Genomic DNA, 19210 nt, shown 5'->3' on the forward strand with positions numbered 1-19210 from the left:
GTTTAATGCGCCTCTCATCATTCATTCAGAACGGATATTTTTTTTTTCATATTTAAGGTTATTGGCTGTGGTCCTCAAATGCAAGGCGGACATATCTATCCAATTATATTCATTATTTCGATAACTTAGCTTTACGGTTGAACAACATTTCACGAAAGAAAGGAAAAACTTAACTGGTCACTGGTAAGGGATATTGAATTATACATTGATATATCTGAAGATTTGTTTTCAGCTAACCTCAAAGAAATTCACCAAAGTGAGGGGCTCCTCCATCCCCACCCCTCTCTCTCAAAACATGTACACGTATATTTTTGTTTTAAACTTAACAGAAAACCTTAAAATATTCTTCAATGTTAGTTTCATCACTTTGACGTGGTAACATCATATTTCTTAGGTGCCATGGTAACGTTCACCGTAAAACCTATGTATTTACTTGTAACAAGTATTTTGATCTGTATTCCCCTTCCATACCGAGGTGGTTGGCAAGTCTTGGCTTATTTCATGCAATTCACGCGAAGTTTCTATTCTTCTTGTGTTCAGCCTGTGTTTTTTTTTCCATCGGGGGATGGAACTCCTATGGATATATGGGATTTCCGGGGATGAAAGATGATCCCACAGAATAAAGGGCTGAGGGAGCCTCAATATTTAACCCCTCACCTCATCAGATATAGAAACCCTGACGTCAAACTCCTCATACTGCTCAGAAATCCCGTTGACAGGTAAAAACTAATACAATTAAACTAGTTATTTTAATCTTGACCAATTGTTCTCTCTGTATAAAAAGATTTAATGTTGTTTTATTTTGCCCCAGCCTCTAATTCACGATTATTTGCTCATGTGTTTACCGACGAAATCCGAATTAATTTTATTTCTGTTATTAACTTTTATCAAGTTATCTACTAATTTGAAATCGATACGGGTGCTGTCTTTGTAAATTCCGTGTAAGCAATATATATAAAGAGTCGTGCACTAGTATGTAATATGACATCAGTATAGTCGATCAAATTAAATAACATATACAATCGCTTTAATTCATTGAATTTCACATAAAGTGCTTAGGATATGATTTAGTCAAATCAAGAAAACTTTTTTAATGTGAAAAGAATTTCACATAAAATTTTTACACCAAACTCTTGCAAATGCTCTTTTTGTCACATAAGATTTACAACTATTTACAGAAGTTCTTATGGTAGGCAACTGATTCTTATTACCCTATATAAACTATTCACCATAACTTGTCATAAATCTTATCATTCACCCATACATCTTTTAACAGATATTTTTCATACGATTTGAACATAAATATGAGATAAACAATAGCGATATATGATGATCAAAATACATACGTGTCATAATCTGTCCATAATGAAATACAGATCAAATGGACATTTTTCCGTAAGCAGATGACAAATACCCGTCAAAATTTTGAATACTCTTCTGAAAAAGGCTAGAATTCGAAAATTAGATGTAACGAAAATTATAGTATTAAAAGGTTCGTGAAAAGAAAATGAAAAGTTTTCGACTGGGAACTTGAATGCTGCAAATACCGTAAGGAAAGAGGGATACAAGCATGCAATTTCTTCACGCAGCTCCCCCTAACCAAAGCATTGTATTGTTATAACTAACGTTGCAGATTTATCTTCACAGACTGTACTCTGATTATTATTTCATTGATAATGGAGAACGCAGCAAGAATCGGACCACGTTCCACCAGGCTGTCGTTAGGGCCATCGATGTCCTGAAGAAATGTCAGGAACACAGAAGTCTCCGGAGCTGTTTGTTTGACTTTCACCTGAATGCAAAACTCGTGAAACATAAAGTAGAAAACTTTGTTTACTTAAAACTTGAATCAAATTTTGCAGTGTAATTTTCAGTTTTCAATTGCAACTCCTAAAAGTTTCAATCGAAATTCACTTATAACTGCTCGAAGTCGAATAATTTTTAGAGTTTACGTGTATTCGCTATTTTTTCTTTGTTTATTTTTAGACAAGAATTCAGCTTGGCTTTAACGCAGTGTTTTTACGAGACTGGCTCTCGGTGTTCCCACGTGATCAGATTCTGATCATGCGCACTGAGGATTACTTCGCAAACACTACATCAGTGATGAAGCGTGTGTTCGATTTTCTTCAAGTGAGTCAGTAAAATTCATTTTTTGCCAGCTATCTTATGTTACACTGATTTCACGATCAATTACAGTACATGTATGAAGTATTTTTACTTTTTTCAGAGCCATTAAAAGAAATGGAACTCACAAAATTCAAAATAACGACATCAAAACGAGAGTACGTTACAAAGCACAAACTGGGGAAACAACCAATGATGACAAAAACTAAAGTAATGTTAGAAAACCTTTATCGTCCTGATATCGAGGAATTGAGTTGGTTACTGAAAGACGAACGCTTTCTTTGGAAATCCATTGGCATCAAAAACAAAATATTTCGAAATTCCACGATAAACAAAAGGTGACAAGCGCTTTGTGCATATTATGTACAATAAACTTGAGTGTTAGACTACATGCCATTCTACACCTAACCCAACTGAAAAAAACCCCAGAAAAAAGTCAAGAGATGGATTTGGGACATTGCACAAGGATGCCACTTGCCGATGGAATCACTGAAAAGATATAGATTGTGGCTGCAATGAATTTAGAGCTTTGGATGAAGATTCGGTCACACACTTAAGATGTTTATTACAAAGAGCTATAGTTCTTTCACCACTTTTCTATATTCCTTTATATTTGCATTTCATTTTAATTATTTCAAAAATGAAATGCATTAACGCATCTAAAGATAGTTTTTTCCACTGAATAATAAAGGATATGCTTTTCCAAGTCTGTGATAAGTTGTCATCTTTAATTTCTGCTTAATTGAGTGTTGCCTCTTTGCCTTGGTAACCTAAAGAATTCCCAGTTCTGTTGAATTCATGTTTACTTTCCATGCATTGGTTAAACAATCCTGGGGCAATCATAATATATAAATACTGCCTGTTTGGGAGGGTAACAGTTGAAATTGACACCTCGAAAACCATTGTCAACCGACGCGTTGGCAAACAGGCACTATTTATTTTACTATACTGAATGTCTTAATTTTAGAGAATACTTTTACTGCTTTTATATAGAAATGACGTGAATTCTACGGCGAAAGGTACGCGCATAATTGACGCGCATGTAACAATTCGTTGTGTTACCTGTTGCCAAGTGTGTTGCTAACGCTGAGGGTAATAGAACGGATTATCAACTGCGTCGAAACCAATCAGATTTCAGTATTTAACATGAAAGTATAATAATACAAATTGCTAACTGCTTTTTGATTTAAAAAACCCAGAACAAAGAAGATGGGCAAGTACGGCGAGGGAAATGCCTCTATTACGATGGATAAGATATTTGAAAGATTAAAATATTTATACATATCTGGTAAGCTCCTTCAAAAATTCGGTTTAAACGATGTATATTTACATTAAGGGGGATTTGTACCCCTTGAATCGGTTGAATAATTGGAATATATAAATACATTGATTTAAATGAGTGAATATACCAAAATCTTTAAAAAAAATTAACTTCACCGCTCCTTATTTCATAGAGTGGGGACTGTGCTTCATATATTTGTCAAAGTGTAATGGAGCAAGCTGAGTTCAATCAACAAAAACTTGCAGTGATGACCCACTGTACGCTAAAAATCTCATTTGTATCCCAACGATTGAACGTTTATAGAAAATATTAGAAGTCCGTTATAATTGTTTGCTGAGGTCCAATACAGAATTAAAAAGAATACTTAGTTGTGACTGAATGGCTCTGTGGCTAACTTAGCGCACCAGACTTTAGATAACTATCTAAAATTGTCTTTTTAGGTACAGAGTTCGAAAACCTAAGGCCATTATTATTTTGTTTTTTCCCTTGTTGGTTAAAATATTCAGTGGCTATAGTTTAAAATTGTTTTTCTGCAAAATTTGACAGTGAATTATATTTTTTCATGGAAAAAATTATTTTGAAATTATATTTAATAAATTTGTGTCAATTCTACTTGCGACGACGCGGATGATTTATATAGTAAGATGTTCAGCGCTAGGTAATATACGTAATAGTAGTTTAATGCATATGATGATATTATTTATGTTAGATAAATAAACTGACTTTTAGAAAATAAGAATAAAGTAATTAATATTTAAACAAGCTATGAGAATGAATTTAAATGGTCGTTGATAGACCAATCCAAAAAACATCAACTATGATAGGTATGTATACAGGTTAAACACAAATTTATGTACATGTAAATATACGCATCCTTGGCATGTTACAAAGATGTTTAAACAATTTGGTAAACACAACATGTTCTGTTAAAGCCAAAAACCAGCATTTTCTCGCCTGTTGGGTGAAGAACGACATTGTATGAGTCACTAATGCCGTCCAGTTTTAAATCTCTGCTCTCTCCTCCACCATATTTAATCTGTTTTAGCTTATTTTTTCTATTACATATCATAACATTGTCGCGCAAATCAAATGTCAGTCCGCGAAGAGAGTCTGCGAATAGATCACTTCGGAAAATAGTTGTATTGTTTCGATCCTCAACCACAACTTGGCCATTTTTAGAAAAACAGTGGTAATCGGACTTCGAAGACGAAGAAATGAACGGGACTAGAGACCCTCCTTTCTTAAATGGTGAACAGTGTTCTATATTGAAATCTTGAGAACAAACAAACGCTTCCGATTCATTTGCAGAGAATATAGTGGTCAGTCCACATGAAATTGATAGCATTGGTTTATTTAAATGTATTGTTTGAAGTTTTGTCAATTTTGGAGTGTCTTCGACTTCAATCGAATACAGGACGACATAGTCTTGGAAGGACACGTAAACTTCATTCAAGCTCTCGTTTACCCTTGAGTGGCACAGACCGTACGGTGGTCTCAGACATTCTTCAGTGTGAACACATTTTCCATCATGTTTGCTAATGTCGAAAATTTTAAGTGACCGTGCGACTGCAAAGGGTAAAATGATTTTAGTGTCATGAATAAATAAACCATAATGAACAGACTCCGTCAAAGTTAGACTGGATTCTAATTTTAGGGCGATTTTCATCCAGTCCTTTTGTGAATTTTCATGCTTTCTTTGCAAGATATTGTTGCCAAGGACTTTTTGGACTGGCTGTAGAATAGCACGAATCGTTCCAGAGGGATTTTTTGACAATTTCACATCTTCAAGTTTCCCTTGATTTGAAAGCTGTTTCAGGAAATTAGAGTCTGGTTGAGTGTAACTTTCAGGAAAATTCCAAATATCCAAGGATCTCAAACGATTAATGTGTTCAACGATTCGTGCGATCTGATTCTGTTTGGTGATAAACAGCTGTTTTGGGGAACCACTTTTAAGCATTGACTGCAAAAGAATTTTTGTTTCATATACCGTGGTTAAAAATCGGCTCAATTCATCCGAAGCAATTTCCAAGCTTCCGACTGAATCTGCGTGGGTCTGATCAAATACTTTAATCCAACCTGCATGAGCATCTTTAATTAACGTCGTTATCTCTTGGATTGCCCTTTCTGTATTAGTAGAAATTTCTTGTTTCATTAAAGTGAGGTCGACAATTTTGGTCTTATTTTGTTCCTTCATATTCTCAATACATTTTTCCAAGTCTGAGAATGATTCAATGATTTTATGTACATCATGCTGTTCTGTTTCTGTTCCGATGTCAGCTAAAGCTTCTACCTTTGCACACAATCTGTGATGTTTGACAAGGCAAATACAACAACAAAGCTTTTGGTGTTGGTGACAAAACGCATCAATTATCTTTCCTTGGTGTTCTGAACAGAACTCTTCAACTTCAACATCATTTTCACAAACTTTAGTATCAGTCATGTTGACGATTTTATGGTTTTGAAGAATTGGTACGAATTCGTGCAAAGCCTTACATTCGTCGCAGATGGTTGCTATGCATGGTTTACACCAATATTTAGCAGGAACACTTTTCTCCTTTTGCTCGCAAAACTTGCACAATTGCTTGGTGGCAATTTTTGTATTAGGCCAAATGCTTACAATGAGTTTATTTTGGGGTAAAAAAGTTGCCCACTCTTCGTCTGTAATGTCCTTTCTCGGAGCATCAATGCGCTTTCGACATACCGGACAATCAATTGATTTTGAATCCATGCTGTCTAGACATTTTGCAGTGCTCGATATATACGTTTGAATACACGATTCACAGAAAGTATGAAGACATGGCAGATACTTTGGATTTCTTACCTCTTCCAGACATATTGGACAGCGGAAGGTGTCACCTGACGAACAAGTTGTGAGAGGTTTGTTCCCAGAAGTGGCCATTTTAGAAAGAAAATCTCGTTCAAATCATTCAAATGTAGAGCAACTTTCGTTTTAAAAAAGTATGGAACACTATAAATACCAAAAATTGCAAGTGTGTAAGTGACGCGGGGTTGAAATCATACATCGTAAGCACCATATTCATAATTTATACTTTATGTGAATCAGTAGAAAGATCTATTTATGGACATTCTTTATGCCTTCATGCAAACACAGCGCAGTGTGAAAGAAGTATGTGGAGTTTTTCTCATTATTTTTATGAAGACAATCGTGTGCATTTATTACATACTTAGTATATGTATCTGTTGCTTAAAAATTTAGATATAAAATTTGTAAAAATAATAATTAGCAGCATAGAATCTTGTGTTTTCATTCAACAAATTGTAGAAAATACAACTTATAGCATTGTGAATTCTTGGCAAAAGATATTTCAGTATTTGTTTGCATAAGCATCTTATCATAGCCATCTTTTAAAAAAGATACAAATAGCGCACTGTTTACTGAATGGATGACTTCATTGGTGATTAGGGATATTGAAGGTTGAGACATATACTATACATGTACATCTAGAGTAGAAAATTTATTTTCAAATATGCAATGTTAAATACATAAGTTCGATAAAATATATAGTTACGTAAGTAAATGACGGAGTTACTTGTAATTAGATAGTTAAAAGATTTTGTGTATTTAATTTTAGTTCAACATCCTGAATTTTTATATGAAGTCAAGTTCATACGGTAAAACCAATCCTTGATCAGGGAAAGCTAATAGCACATGTACTAAGTACCATATAACAATTTAATTTTTATTGCACATGCTTTTGCTAATGCATGCCAATACCGTAAATTTACACCTTTTAAGAAATTTTTTGACATCATTATGAAATTGAACACAGTTAACAAAATAAAGATAAAATAGTAGGAGTTTTGAAAGTGAACATTATTTTTTAACAAATTTTCCAATGCTTGCTAGGTTGGTGCTGTTATTGTGATTTATGACGTTAATATGATAAAATGAGGAAAATGTATATTGTAGTATTTTATAATTTGCTTCGAAGTGCTGAAAACTGAAACTTCTTATACATTACTATAATTATTACATACACAAGTGTTATGTGATTGCCCCTAAAAATAACCAGACAGTAGATTAAAAAAAAATCGCAGGTGCACTAAAGTCGGTGTATATTACACATGATTTATTTACAATACAAAACAAAAGTATGAAGATTCGGAATAGTACTGACGCTGTCCGGGACCATCGAAAGATAAGGGGTCACGTGACCTATAACTTATGACCAATGGACAGTGATAATTGCATAACTGTTGCATAATCTTAAAAACAACAACATAAAGACGTAGAGGGGCTTAGTATTAAGAGAATTGTATGAAATAAACTACGCTTAAAATTTTAAAACTAAAATAGTTTAAGCTACAATTAAAAATAAAGAGTTTTTCTATTGTAGTTTTTACGCAAAAAACGAAAGGCCCTCCATTATTTAGACTCCTTAAAAAATAACAGATTGTTAGTTTTAAAACAAGATTTTTCGAAATTTTTTATGAAAAATCGTCGGCACTGTTCGTTTATAATACGAAGTGGGTGTAAATATTAATACAATAAGAAAAAGATAAGTACATATATATATATATATATATATATATATATATATATATATATATATATATATATATATATATATATATATATATATATATATATATATATATGTAACACTTAATCCTGGGGCGGGTGGGCTGTAGTTCCTCTTAAATATTTGTATATGTTAATTTTCTCGATGATTATTAACAAAGTCTCCAAAAAAGTCACATTTTTTTTTAAATTTCCTTTTTAGCTCACCTGAACCGAAGGTTCAAGTGAGCTTTTCTGATCACCCGTTGTCCGTCGTCCGTCCGTCCGTCCGTCTGTCTGTCTGTCCGTCCGTCTGTAAACTTTTCACATTTTCAACTTCTTCTCAAAAACCACTGGGCCAAATTTAACCAAATTTGGTACAAAGCATCCTTATGGAAAGGGGGTTATAAATTGTAAAATTAAAGTGCACAGCCCTTTTCAAAAGGGAGATAATTGCGAAACAGTAAGTATAGGGTGCATGTCTTTAAAAATCTTCTTCTCAAGAACCACTGCACCAGAAATGCCAATATTTACACAAAAACTTGTATATATAGTGAAGATTCTAAATTGTAAAAATCGTGACTCTCGGACCAAAACTGGGGCCCCAGGCGGGGTTCAAAGTTTAACATAGAAATACATAGGAAAATGTTTTAAAAATCTTCTTCTCAAGAACCACTGCACCAGAAATGCCAATATTTACACAAAAACTTGTATATATAGTGAAGATTCTAAATTGTAAAAATCGTGACCCTCGGACCAAAACTGGGGCCCCAGGCGGGGTTCAAAGTTTAACATTAAAATACATAGGAAAATGTTTAAAAAATCTTCTTCTCAAGAACCACTGCACCAGAAATGCCAATATTTACACAAAAGCTTGTATATATAGTGAAGATTCTAAATTGTAACAATCGTGACCCTCGGACCAAAACTGGGGCCCCAGGCGGGGTTCAAAGTTTAACATAGATATACCTTAGGAAAATGTTTAAAAAATCTTCTTCTCAAGAACCACTGCACCAGAAATGCCAATATTTACACAAAAGCTTGTATGTATAATGAAGATGCTAAATTGTAGAAATCGTGACCCTCAAATCAAAACTGCAGCCCCAGGCGGGGTTCAAAGTTTAACATAGAACTACATATGAAAAATGTTTAAAAATTTTCTTCTCAAAAACCACTTCACCAAAAATGCCAGTACATACACAAACGGTTGTATATATAGTGAAGATTGTAAAAATCGTGACCCCTGAACAAAAAGTGGGGCCCCAGTAGGGGTTTAGATTTTAACATATATAGGAAAATGTTTTAAAATCTTCTTCTCAAGAACTATAGTGCGACTGTTTGGGATATTACTATGCATACATGTACATCCTTAAATAATGTAGATTCAAAAAATTGTAACTCCCGGACAATTGATGGGCACCAAGAGGGGTTCAAAATTTACACATTTTAAAAAACATAAAGGAAAAGTTTAAAAATTTTCTTCTCAAGAACTACAATGTTTTAGTTTGTGGAATTTCTATGCCTTCGCTCATGTAGATTCCTAATTGGTAAAATCGTGACCCCCGGACCAATACTGGGGCCCCAAGATGGGGTCAAAGTTTATTATAGAAATATAAAGGTAACGTTAAAATATCTTCTTCTCGAGAACTACAATGCCTCAATTTGTGAGATTACTATCATGCATACAACCTTGGATAATGAAGGTTCGACAGTTTTAAAATAGTGACCCCTGGACTAATACTAGGGACCCAAGATGGGTTTAAAGTTAAATGTAGAAGTACCGGTATATATGGAAAATGTTTAAAAATCTTCTTTTCGAGAACTACAATGCATCAATTTGTCAGATAACTACGTAAGCACCCTCAAATAGTGTAGATTCGAAATTATAAAAGCTGTGACCTCAATCTAATACTGGGGCCCCAAGAGGTGTTCAAAGTTTAGCATAGAAATATAGAGGGAAAATGTTGAAAAATCTTTTTCTAGGGAACTATAATGCTTCAGCTTGTGAGATAACTATGCAAGCATCCTTAAATAATGTAGATTCCAAATAATTAAAACTTTAGCCCTGGACTAATACTGTAGCCCCAAGAGGGGTTCAAAGTTTAACATAGAAAGATATATTGAAAATGTTTTTAAAAAGGTTTTTTTGAGAACTATAATGCTACAGTTTGTGAGATTATTATGCAAGGATCCTCAAATTGTGTAAACTCTAATGTAGTGGAACCAAGAGTTATCTTTCTTGATGTTCATTCCTATGTTACTGTTTATGTTGTTCAAGCTAACCATAAACCTCGGACCATAACTGGGTCCCCAGAAAGGGGTTCAATGTTTAAAATAGAAAAAGCATATGCTACGAAATGTAATGTTACAAGGAACTGCTGTTCAGGTGAGCGATGTGGCCCATGGGCCTCTTGTTTTTTTGAAGGGGTGGGGGTGGGGTGAGGTCAGTTTGTTAAAAATTCCTTTCTCTATTAAAATTTCTAATTCGGAACAAAAGGGGGGATTGGCTTAATACTTAATACCTGGTAAAATCCAACTAATCTACATGTTAATCTCGTTCAACCAGACGCTCGGCTGTCTCCGTAAATCTCTGCTCGTCGGGGATTTACGGAGACAACCGAGCGTCTGGTTGAACGAGACTAATCTACATGTACATGAATAAAAATGGCTATCTGATCTAAATGCTCAAATTAATACACGCATTTTATATAAAATAATTAGTTAACATTTTATACACGATTGGCTTGGAAGTTCTGTAAATAAAATTCATATTTACCTTTAGTACAGGTACTTTAATGTTATTAACTGGGTATTCTGAGGACAGAGTTTTGATGGATATGTGGGATTTTAGCTGATGATCAAACAGAACAAGGCGCTGAGGGAGCCCTGGTATTTGACCCCTCACCATACCAGACACATAAACCATGACGTCGAACTCCTAATACATGCAAGTAATAATATGTTGTTTCAATATGTCTAATTCGGGTTCATTTGCGAATCTATAAATATCATATCAAAATAAAAAGAAATTTGTACAAATTACATGTAAGCATCTTTAAGCAATATATTTTAAGACTTTCAAGTAGATGTAACGAGATAAAACACTCTTTAAATATACATCAAACAGAAAACTAGGTGCCAGCAAAAATCGGGCATTGGAATAAATACGCCCTTTTGATTTGTTGGAAAGTATGCATGTTGATCGGCTACCTATGGATTATCCAAGTATTCCTAAGAATTACAATGTTTCCAGCGACTACGTACATTGTTTACATGCATGCGCACAATGTACATCCATATTCTTTAATATTTTTCCAAATGAAATAAATTGCATTCGTTCATTATGTTTCCATGTACATAACTTAAAGTTAATGCAAAATTTAAGTAATACAACCTGTCAATGATACTACTCAAATGGCAGATTACTAGTATATCATTTAACATTCAAATTAAATTTCTTTATATCAGCAATATATTGAATATTGCTCTAACCCGGATTCATATGACCCTTGCCTACCACTTTCAATTAAAATCAAATTTAAATTTCCCATATACCTCAAGTTTATTACATAAACCTAAGGAAAACCAAATGTACATAGGAGATGCCAATTTTCTTTATACAATGAAATGCTTTCTTTATGCATTGCCTGGGAATAACGGTTGGAAACAATACAGAATAATACACTGCCGTGTAAGCAAATGCTTTCCTGAAACATTATCCTTGAAAATTTTCACTCTGAAAAACATTTCTTTCATTTCGATCCGAAACGACCACGCGTCCATCTGCCGTGAAACAATGAAAATCAGACTCCGACGACGAAGCTAAAAGCGGGACATCGGTGATGCCCCTCCTATACGGTGATTCATGTTCTATGGTGAAATCCTGAGAACAAATAAATGCTTTTGAGTTATTTGCAGAGAACATGGTGGTCAGTCCACATGAAATTGCTAGCATGGGTTTATTTAACTGTATTGCTCGGAGTTTTGTAAATGTAACCTTGTCTCTAATATCAATCCAATAAAGAACGACAAAGTTTTGGAAAGACACGTAGACCTCATTCAAGCTCTCGTTTTCCCTGGAGTGACACAGACCGTACGGTGTGTACTGGCACTCTTCAGTGTGAACACATTTTCCAATAGGCTCACTAATATCGAAAATGTTTAGCGAAGGAGGCCTTTGCGATGGAAAAAGAATTTTTGTGTCATGGGTGAATATACCATAAAATGTCCATTTTGACAACTCAGTCACTTGGGATACTAATTTAAAGGTAACTTTCATCCAGTCCTTTTTTGAGGCACCATGTTTTCTTCGCATGATATCGCTGCTAGTAGCTTTTTGAACAGTCTGTAGAATTGTCTCAATCGTTCCAGATGGAGTTTTTGACATTTTTACACCTTCCAGCTTCTTCTTATTAAAAAGTTGATCCAAGAAATTAGAGTCTGGCAGGGTATAGTCTTCAGGAAAATTCCAAACATCCAAAGATTTTAAACGAGAAATATGATCATCAATTCGAGCGAGCTGATTTTGTTTAGTGACAAACAGTTGTTTGGGAGAACCCTTCTCTAGCATTGACTGCAAAAGTATTTTGGTTTCACGTACTGTGGTAGAAAACCGTTTCAATTCGTCAAAAGCAACTTCTAAGTTTCCAATAGAGTCTGAGTGTGTCTGTTCAAACTGTTTAATCAATGCTGTATGGGCATCTTCAATTAAAGTCTTAAGCTCTGTGATGGCTTTGTCTATTTTCAAACAAATTTCTAGTTTCTTTGAATTGATATGATCTATTTTCTCACGACCTTTTTGTTGCATGTTCTCAATACTTTCCTCCAAATCAGATAATGTTGAAATGATATTTTGGACATGATTTCTTTCTTTTTCGACGACCATATCTGCTATAACCTGCACCCGCTGACACGATATATGGTGACTAGCAAGGCAAATACAACAGCATAACTTCTGGTGTTGGTGGCAAAATGCATCAATCACCTTGCCTTTGTGTTCAAGACATAATTCTTCAACCTCAACATCATTTTCACAAACCTGAGTATCAGTCATGTTGACAATTTTGTGATTTTGAAGAACTGGGACAATTTCATGCAGAGCCTTACATTCGTCGCAGATGGTTTCCATACATGCTTTACACCAATGTGTAGCAGACACTTTTTTCTCCTTTCGCTCGCAAAACTTACATAATTCCTTGTCGGGGTTCGAATTCATCCACATGCTTACAATTAGTTTATTTTGGGGTAAGGAAGATGCCCACTCTTCGTCTGAAATGTCGTTCCTGGGAGCATCGATGCGCTTTCGACATACCGGACAATCAATCGTCTTTGTATTCAAACTGTCATGGCACGTTGCAGTACTCGATATATATGTTTGAATACACGATTCACAGAAAGTATGAAGACACGACAGGTACTTTGGATTCCTGACCTCTTCAAGACATATTGGACAGCGGAAAGTGTCACCTGACGAACTGTTGGTAAGAGGTTTGTTCTCAGAGCCTGTAGAGGGTCATACTAAAACACGCCTGCCGACGCCTGCCGGGGAAAACACGCCTGCCGAGAGAAAACCGCACGCCTGCCGTTTACCTGATGGATTATTTTAATATTTTCTTTGATATTTTATTTAACTTAACTAAATTAAGTATCATAATAACAAAAAGTTGACTTTATATTGATTATTTAGCACAAAATTAGCAAAAATGATCAATGTTGGTAAAGATAGATAACTCTTACGTAGAATTCATACGCCTGCCGAGGAAATCTAGACGCCTGCCGTTTATTTGATGGATTATTTTACTTTTTTCTTTGATATTTTATTTCTTTCAACTAAATAGATGATAATAGAAATCAAAAGTTGATTTTATATTAATTAATTAACACAAAATAAGTAAAGATCGAGTAAGCTGATCGCTCTTACGAAGAAATCATACGCCTGCCGGGGAAATCTAGACGCCTGCCGTTTATTTGATGGATTATTTTACTTTTTTCTTTGATATTTTATTTATTTTAACTAAATAGATGATAATAGAAATCAAAAGTTGATTTTATATTAATTAATTAACACGAAATAAGAAAAAATCGAGTAAGCTGATCGCTCTTACGAAGAAATCATACGCCTGCCAAGAAAATGTATACGCCTGCCGTTTATTTGATGGATTATTTTTATTATTTCTTTGATATTTTAGTTTACTTAGCTTAATAATTGATAACAGAAATAAAAAGTTGACTTTAAATTCGTTAATTAACACAAAATTGGTAAAAATCGGTAAAATAGATAACTCTTACGCAGAATGCATTCGCCCGCCGAGAAGAGTACACGCCTGCCGCTTTACCTGCTGGTGGATGATTTTGAATTTTTTTATTTATATTTAATGTTTTGTAACTTGATAAATGATCAGATTAAATAAAAATTAACCACATTTTTAAATTAACACAACATGAGAAAAAAAACATGGGTAAATATACGCGGAATCCATACGCCTGCCGTTTACCTGAAGATGATTTAATATTTTTCTTACGTTAGTATTTTATTTTACTGTACTAAATAGCAAGCATAGATAAAAAGGAAAAAAATTGCGATGGGCTTAAAAATAAAGGGAAAACTCTTATGTAGAAATCTTACGACTAATATGCACGCTTGCCATTTTATTTATGTCATTTTTATTTGTATAAATTAATTTATGAATTACTTAAGATTGCTATATATAGACTTAACATTTTGCCTTATAATTATGTTCAAAACTTTACTTATTGCTGCTATTGATTCATCATATTATATGAAGTCGGGTGATACGAGTATGATATAATACATGTATGTATGTCATCCCTTTTAAGTTTGACAAAGTTTTGTTTTCTATCATAATTTAATATTTTGATTGCGCCTGTCACAGAAGCTTTTTATGATAGAAATACAGGGTAAATTTATCAACACGTCTATAGATACAAAACGCCCAAGGAATATACATGTGTACGCTTTTACGCTTGTCGAATACCTATATTATTGCATTTAATGATTTTTTTCATTATTTTTTTTCTTCAGTCAGCTGTGTACATGATCATAGAATAAGAATGAAATGAAACTTTGTGTGTTGTAAAGAAGGATACTATTAATCAATATCATAACTTTTCGCTTAACGCAAAAAATTGATAATCTTGTATTTTCAAACAATATTTCATTAAACTTTACCAAGTGAGTGAATAAAGACATAACAATTAGATTTCAATGATATTAAAACGTAACACGAAACGTGTGCATCAAGTATATTTTTTTCCGGGGGAGGGGGATTAGCATTTAGGTTTGTCCGGGGGGGGGGGTGGTGGTGTCGAGGCAAATATTTGGTGATTTTACTAGTATGTAAAAAAAATATTTTCCTAGGGAGGTGGGGACTCCGTCATCCCCACTTCCGTAAGAAATTTGTGTTTTACCGGGGGGGGGGGGGTAACTCTACCCCCCCCCCCCCGAGTAGATCCACGCATGAAAAGAATGAGTGAAAATCATTTACAAATCCAAAGAAAAATTCTTAGATCTACCTCCCAAAAATTAATGAATGGTGACTGATATAAATATTTGATGGATGTTAATGAGTAATACTAACATTGTTATTGTTAGCAAGAACATTGATATTGAAATATCCTAATCTACGACAGCTTACTGATCACAAGGACCGATCTATGATACTGTTCCACGATCAAGTATGGTCTATAGAACAATCCTGTTTAAAATTTTTCTAAATACTGGATAAAAAATCGTGTTTTAAAAATGTTAACCAACAGAAATTGTGTTTTCCTATACATGGAAACCCTTATGAGAAAGGAGAGGGCTTTAGAAATGTGGCGTGTACATACGTGTATATAGTTGTTTGCGTGTTAAAGGAAGAAATTAAGCTGTTTTCTTGCATCTCTATCTCTCTCCCTCTATCTTTGTCTCCTCTCCTTCTTTCACTTCCCCTCTCTCTCTCTCTCTCTCTCTCTCTCCGTCTTTTCCATCCACTGCCCTCTCTTTCTTTCTCTCTTCATTAACGGAAACAATTCAAATATCAAGAGAAAAAAATAATAATAAATGTAGTTGCACCTGCGTTCAACTGTTCTAGTACATGTATTTTTCAATAAAAAAAATTCGATAAAAATATGGAGAAAACTGCAGCGAGTCGGTAAGCGTAAGACATTCACATTCCAAATGTTCGACATCTGAACGTGGTGGTTTTTTTCGGTTTTAATTTATTTCATGAGTAAAAATTTTCTGAGTCAAAAATGAACCCGATATTCTATGCAGATCGGTTGTCTTTGAACTTAATGAACGTAAAATATCTTCCCGACAATTTTTATATTAATCAACCATACTGACTATAATTAATCGTAGGTCGTGGAGGTTTTGATAAAAAAAAAAGAAAAAGAAAGAATAATGCATGCATTCGTAATTATTGATTCTTCAATGTATATGTCAGGCACGTAGCATCGTTTTTGAAAGTGGGGGGGCCAGACCCATCCAAAAAATCTTGACAAGCAAAAAAAGGGAAATTTAAAGTTTTCCAAAAATCTTCAAAATCCTAATCCGTGGGGGGGGGGGGGGGGGGGGGGGGTAGACTCAGCTCAAAAAAAAAAATCTTCCCTACCAAATTTTTTTCCCCTCCAAATCATGAAATTCCTAATCCGTGGGGGGGGGGGGTGGGGTGGGGGGCGGTAACTTCAATTTTACGACTCATTTCCTAATTTTCATACCAATTTTTTACTAACTTCCAAAAAAGTGGGGGGGCCAACACCATTATAATTCATTTTTTTTTATGTAAATTTAAAAAAATGTGCTGCTGCGAGAAAAAGTGGGGGGGCCAGGCCCCCCCTGGCCCCCCCCCTGATGCTACGTGCCTGTATGTTACATTAAAGTTTTAAAATTCAGAGAATTTAAAACTATCTATAATGTTACATTAAAGTTTTAAAATTCAGAGAATTTAAAACTATCTATAACAAGTTATAGATAGTTTTAAATTCTCTGAATTTTAAAACTTTAATGTAACATATATAATCATACCATATGGCTTACAATATCATTCACTTCACTATCCCTCAAACGGTTACACTCACAGTTTTGTAAATAAAAAAACGGGACCACAATCTGAACATGCACATACAAATTAATGTATTTTTATCTCAATTTATCACAAATCATGTACGAATAACAAAATAATTTACTCATTATGTTCTTTGCTATAATATTTTGGGCGAATCGGGGTTGGGGCTACATATCCAAAGATAACTAATGATCGTTGCTCTACTGATACACGTGTATACATACACGTGTTAGTTTCTTGTGTATTCTGTGTGGATTGAACGGGTTTTTGTCTCTTAAGAAACAATAGACCTTACCTACCTGTATATTGGAAGACGACCGTGAAGCACACACCTTGTACACAAGCCCCCTTCTCTCTCTCTCTCTCTCTCTCTCTCTCTCTCTCTCTCTCTCTCTCTCTCTCATGTGTTTTAGGTGACTGAGAAAAATAGTTATGAACGAGTCGATCTTCCTAAGTATGGATACTATGTATAGCCTTTGAACTTATACCTACTTATCAGTAAGTAAAAGACGCGATCACCCGTGGGTATCCGACGATGTATATCCTCGAGAAGCTTATAAAATATACAGAAAAACAAAACTTATTTTGTAGGGGAAATTATCATTCATTATTATTTACGAGACAGTCCAGGCTTATATAATAACCAAGAATATTGACATGATTCGAATCACTTTACAACGTTAAACCAGGGTTCTTTTTTTTTCTCCATTAAAAACTGAGACCATAAATCGTAAAATTTTAACCCGGTCACATTTTCATCAGCTTGGGAAAATGAAACGAACTTAATACTGAATGATAACCTCAAAATAAAGCATATACTGAACATGAAGCTGCAATAATTATACCAGTATATTGATTGTGAATATTGAATCAACATACAGAGTTCTGCTTTGATTTGGTAATTGCATGCTCTATAAGTCTGCTTTTTTTCTTCTACGAACAGAATAAGTCATCACTGGAAGGTTAAGCGTGTATTGGGTTTCAAAAGTCTATAGTGGGGTATGATTGAGTCTATGTTAGATTTTCTTTTTTAAAAAAGCCGTTTTTTTTAAATACTAGTATTCAAACTGATACCCCCCTACCCCTCTTTCCCTTGAATGGATAATTATCCGCTACACTGATATCATGCAATGTAAAATTTTGCTACTGGCTTATGAATGTCCTGTACATGTAAATATTTGATTTTAAAAACGCAGCGAAACAGAATCAGAATCTAGAGATTTAGATATAGTTTGGTGAACTAGGCAGTGAATGTCTTGAGATGAAAAAGTTTTCAAGATGTAAACAGTTATAAACATTGTACAGAACTAATTGTGTACGAAAATGTAAATGCACTTTGCTTAAAAAGTCTAACCTTTCCCCATATACATTTACTAGAATTAATAATTTAGGAGCATAACTATTTATAAAATCTGGAATGCTTACACAATTTAAGTACGCTATCCTGTTTGTTTAAGAATTACATTATATAGCCTTCATACACGGATAAAGGTTATGCCAGTCCACTTCTCTAAAGAAATGAAATTGTCGAATTGCATCTTTTGAATTAATTGAGTTGATGTAAATATTAATTTCCATTACGTACATGTCTTGAATTTTGTATTTACATGTTCACCTAACACAGTATTTACAGTTTGACTCCATGTTACATATTCACATCAGTATACTTTCCTTCTTATTTCAGACACCTCTTTTAGATCGTATGAATATATAACATAAAATATTTTGATTATACGTAAAATACATGCATAATTTAAGGGTTCTTCGAAAAACTAGAGACCATCTTTAATCTTAAAATTCGAGCAGAGACATACAAAAGTCATGTACATGTATATCATAACAGTACATATGTCCCTGATTCGAGTTTGTAATATATCTTTAATTAATTGCAACAAAAGAATAAGGGTATGAAAACACTAATAAAGTATAACGATAACTATGTAAAAAGCTGAAGTTTTTCAAGAAATAAAAATAAAAGACATGGATAAATGATTAAATCAGCAGGCTTACAACTCAGTGTCTCGGCAGGCGTAAGCAGGGTAAGAACTCTTTGTCTTCTTTACAGAATTTGAACATTTTTAATAATATTGTTCATTAAACAGCGAATACAAAATAACATTTTATTTCTTTGATCATGTATTTAGTTAGGAAACATAAAATATCCAAGAAAAAAAAATTATCAGATAAACGGCAGTCGTAAAGATTTTCTCGGCA

At 34.1% G+C, this 19210-nt stretch overlaps 1 protein-coding gene across 1 annotated transcript; it reads left to right on the plus strand.

Annotated features, from left to right (window-relative positions):
* Positions 1 to 606: 606 nt before the first annotated feature.
* LOC136269797 (carbohydrate sulfotransferase 15-like) lies at positions 607 to 2466 on the plus strand. The gene is made up of 4 exons (XM_066065025.1): positions 607 to 719; positions 1648 to 1819; positions 1987 to 2130; positions 2230 to 2466. The coding sequence occupies exons 1-4, from the start codon at positions 607 to 609 to the stop codon at positions 2464 to 2466; spliced, it is 666 nt and encodes a 221-aa protein (XP_065921097.1).
* Positions 2467 to 19210: the final 16744 nt, after the last annotated feature.

Source organism: Magallana gigas, chromosome 7, assembly GCF_963853765.1.
Source record: "Magallana gigas chromosome 7, xbMagGiga1.1, whole genome shotgun sequence".
NCBI lineage: Eukaryota > Metazoa > Mollusca > Bivalvia > Ostreida > Ostreidae > Magallana > Magallana gigas.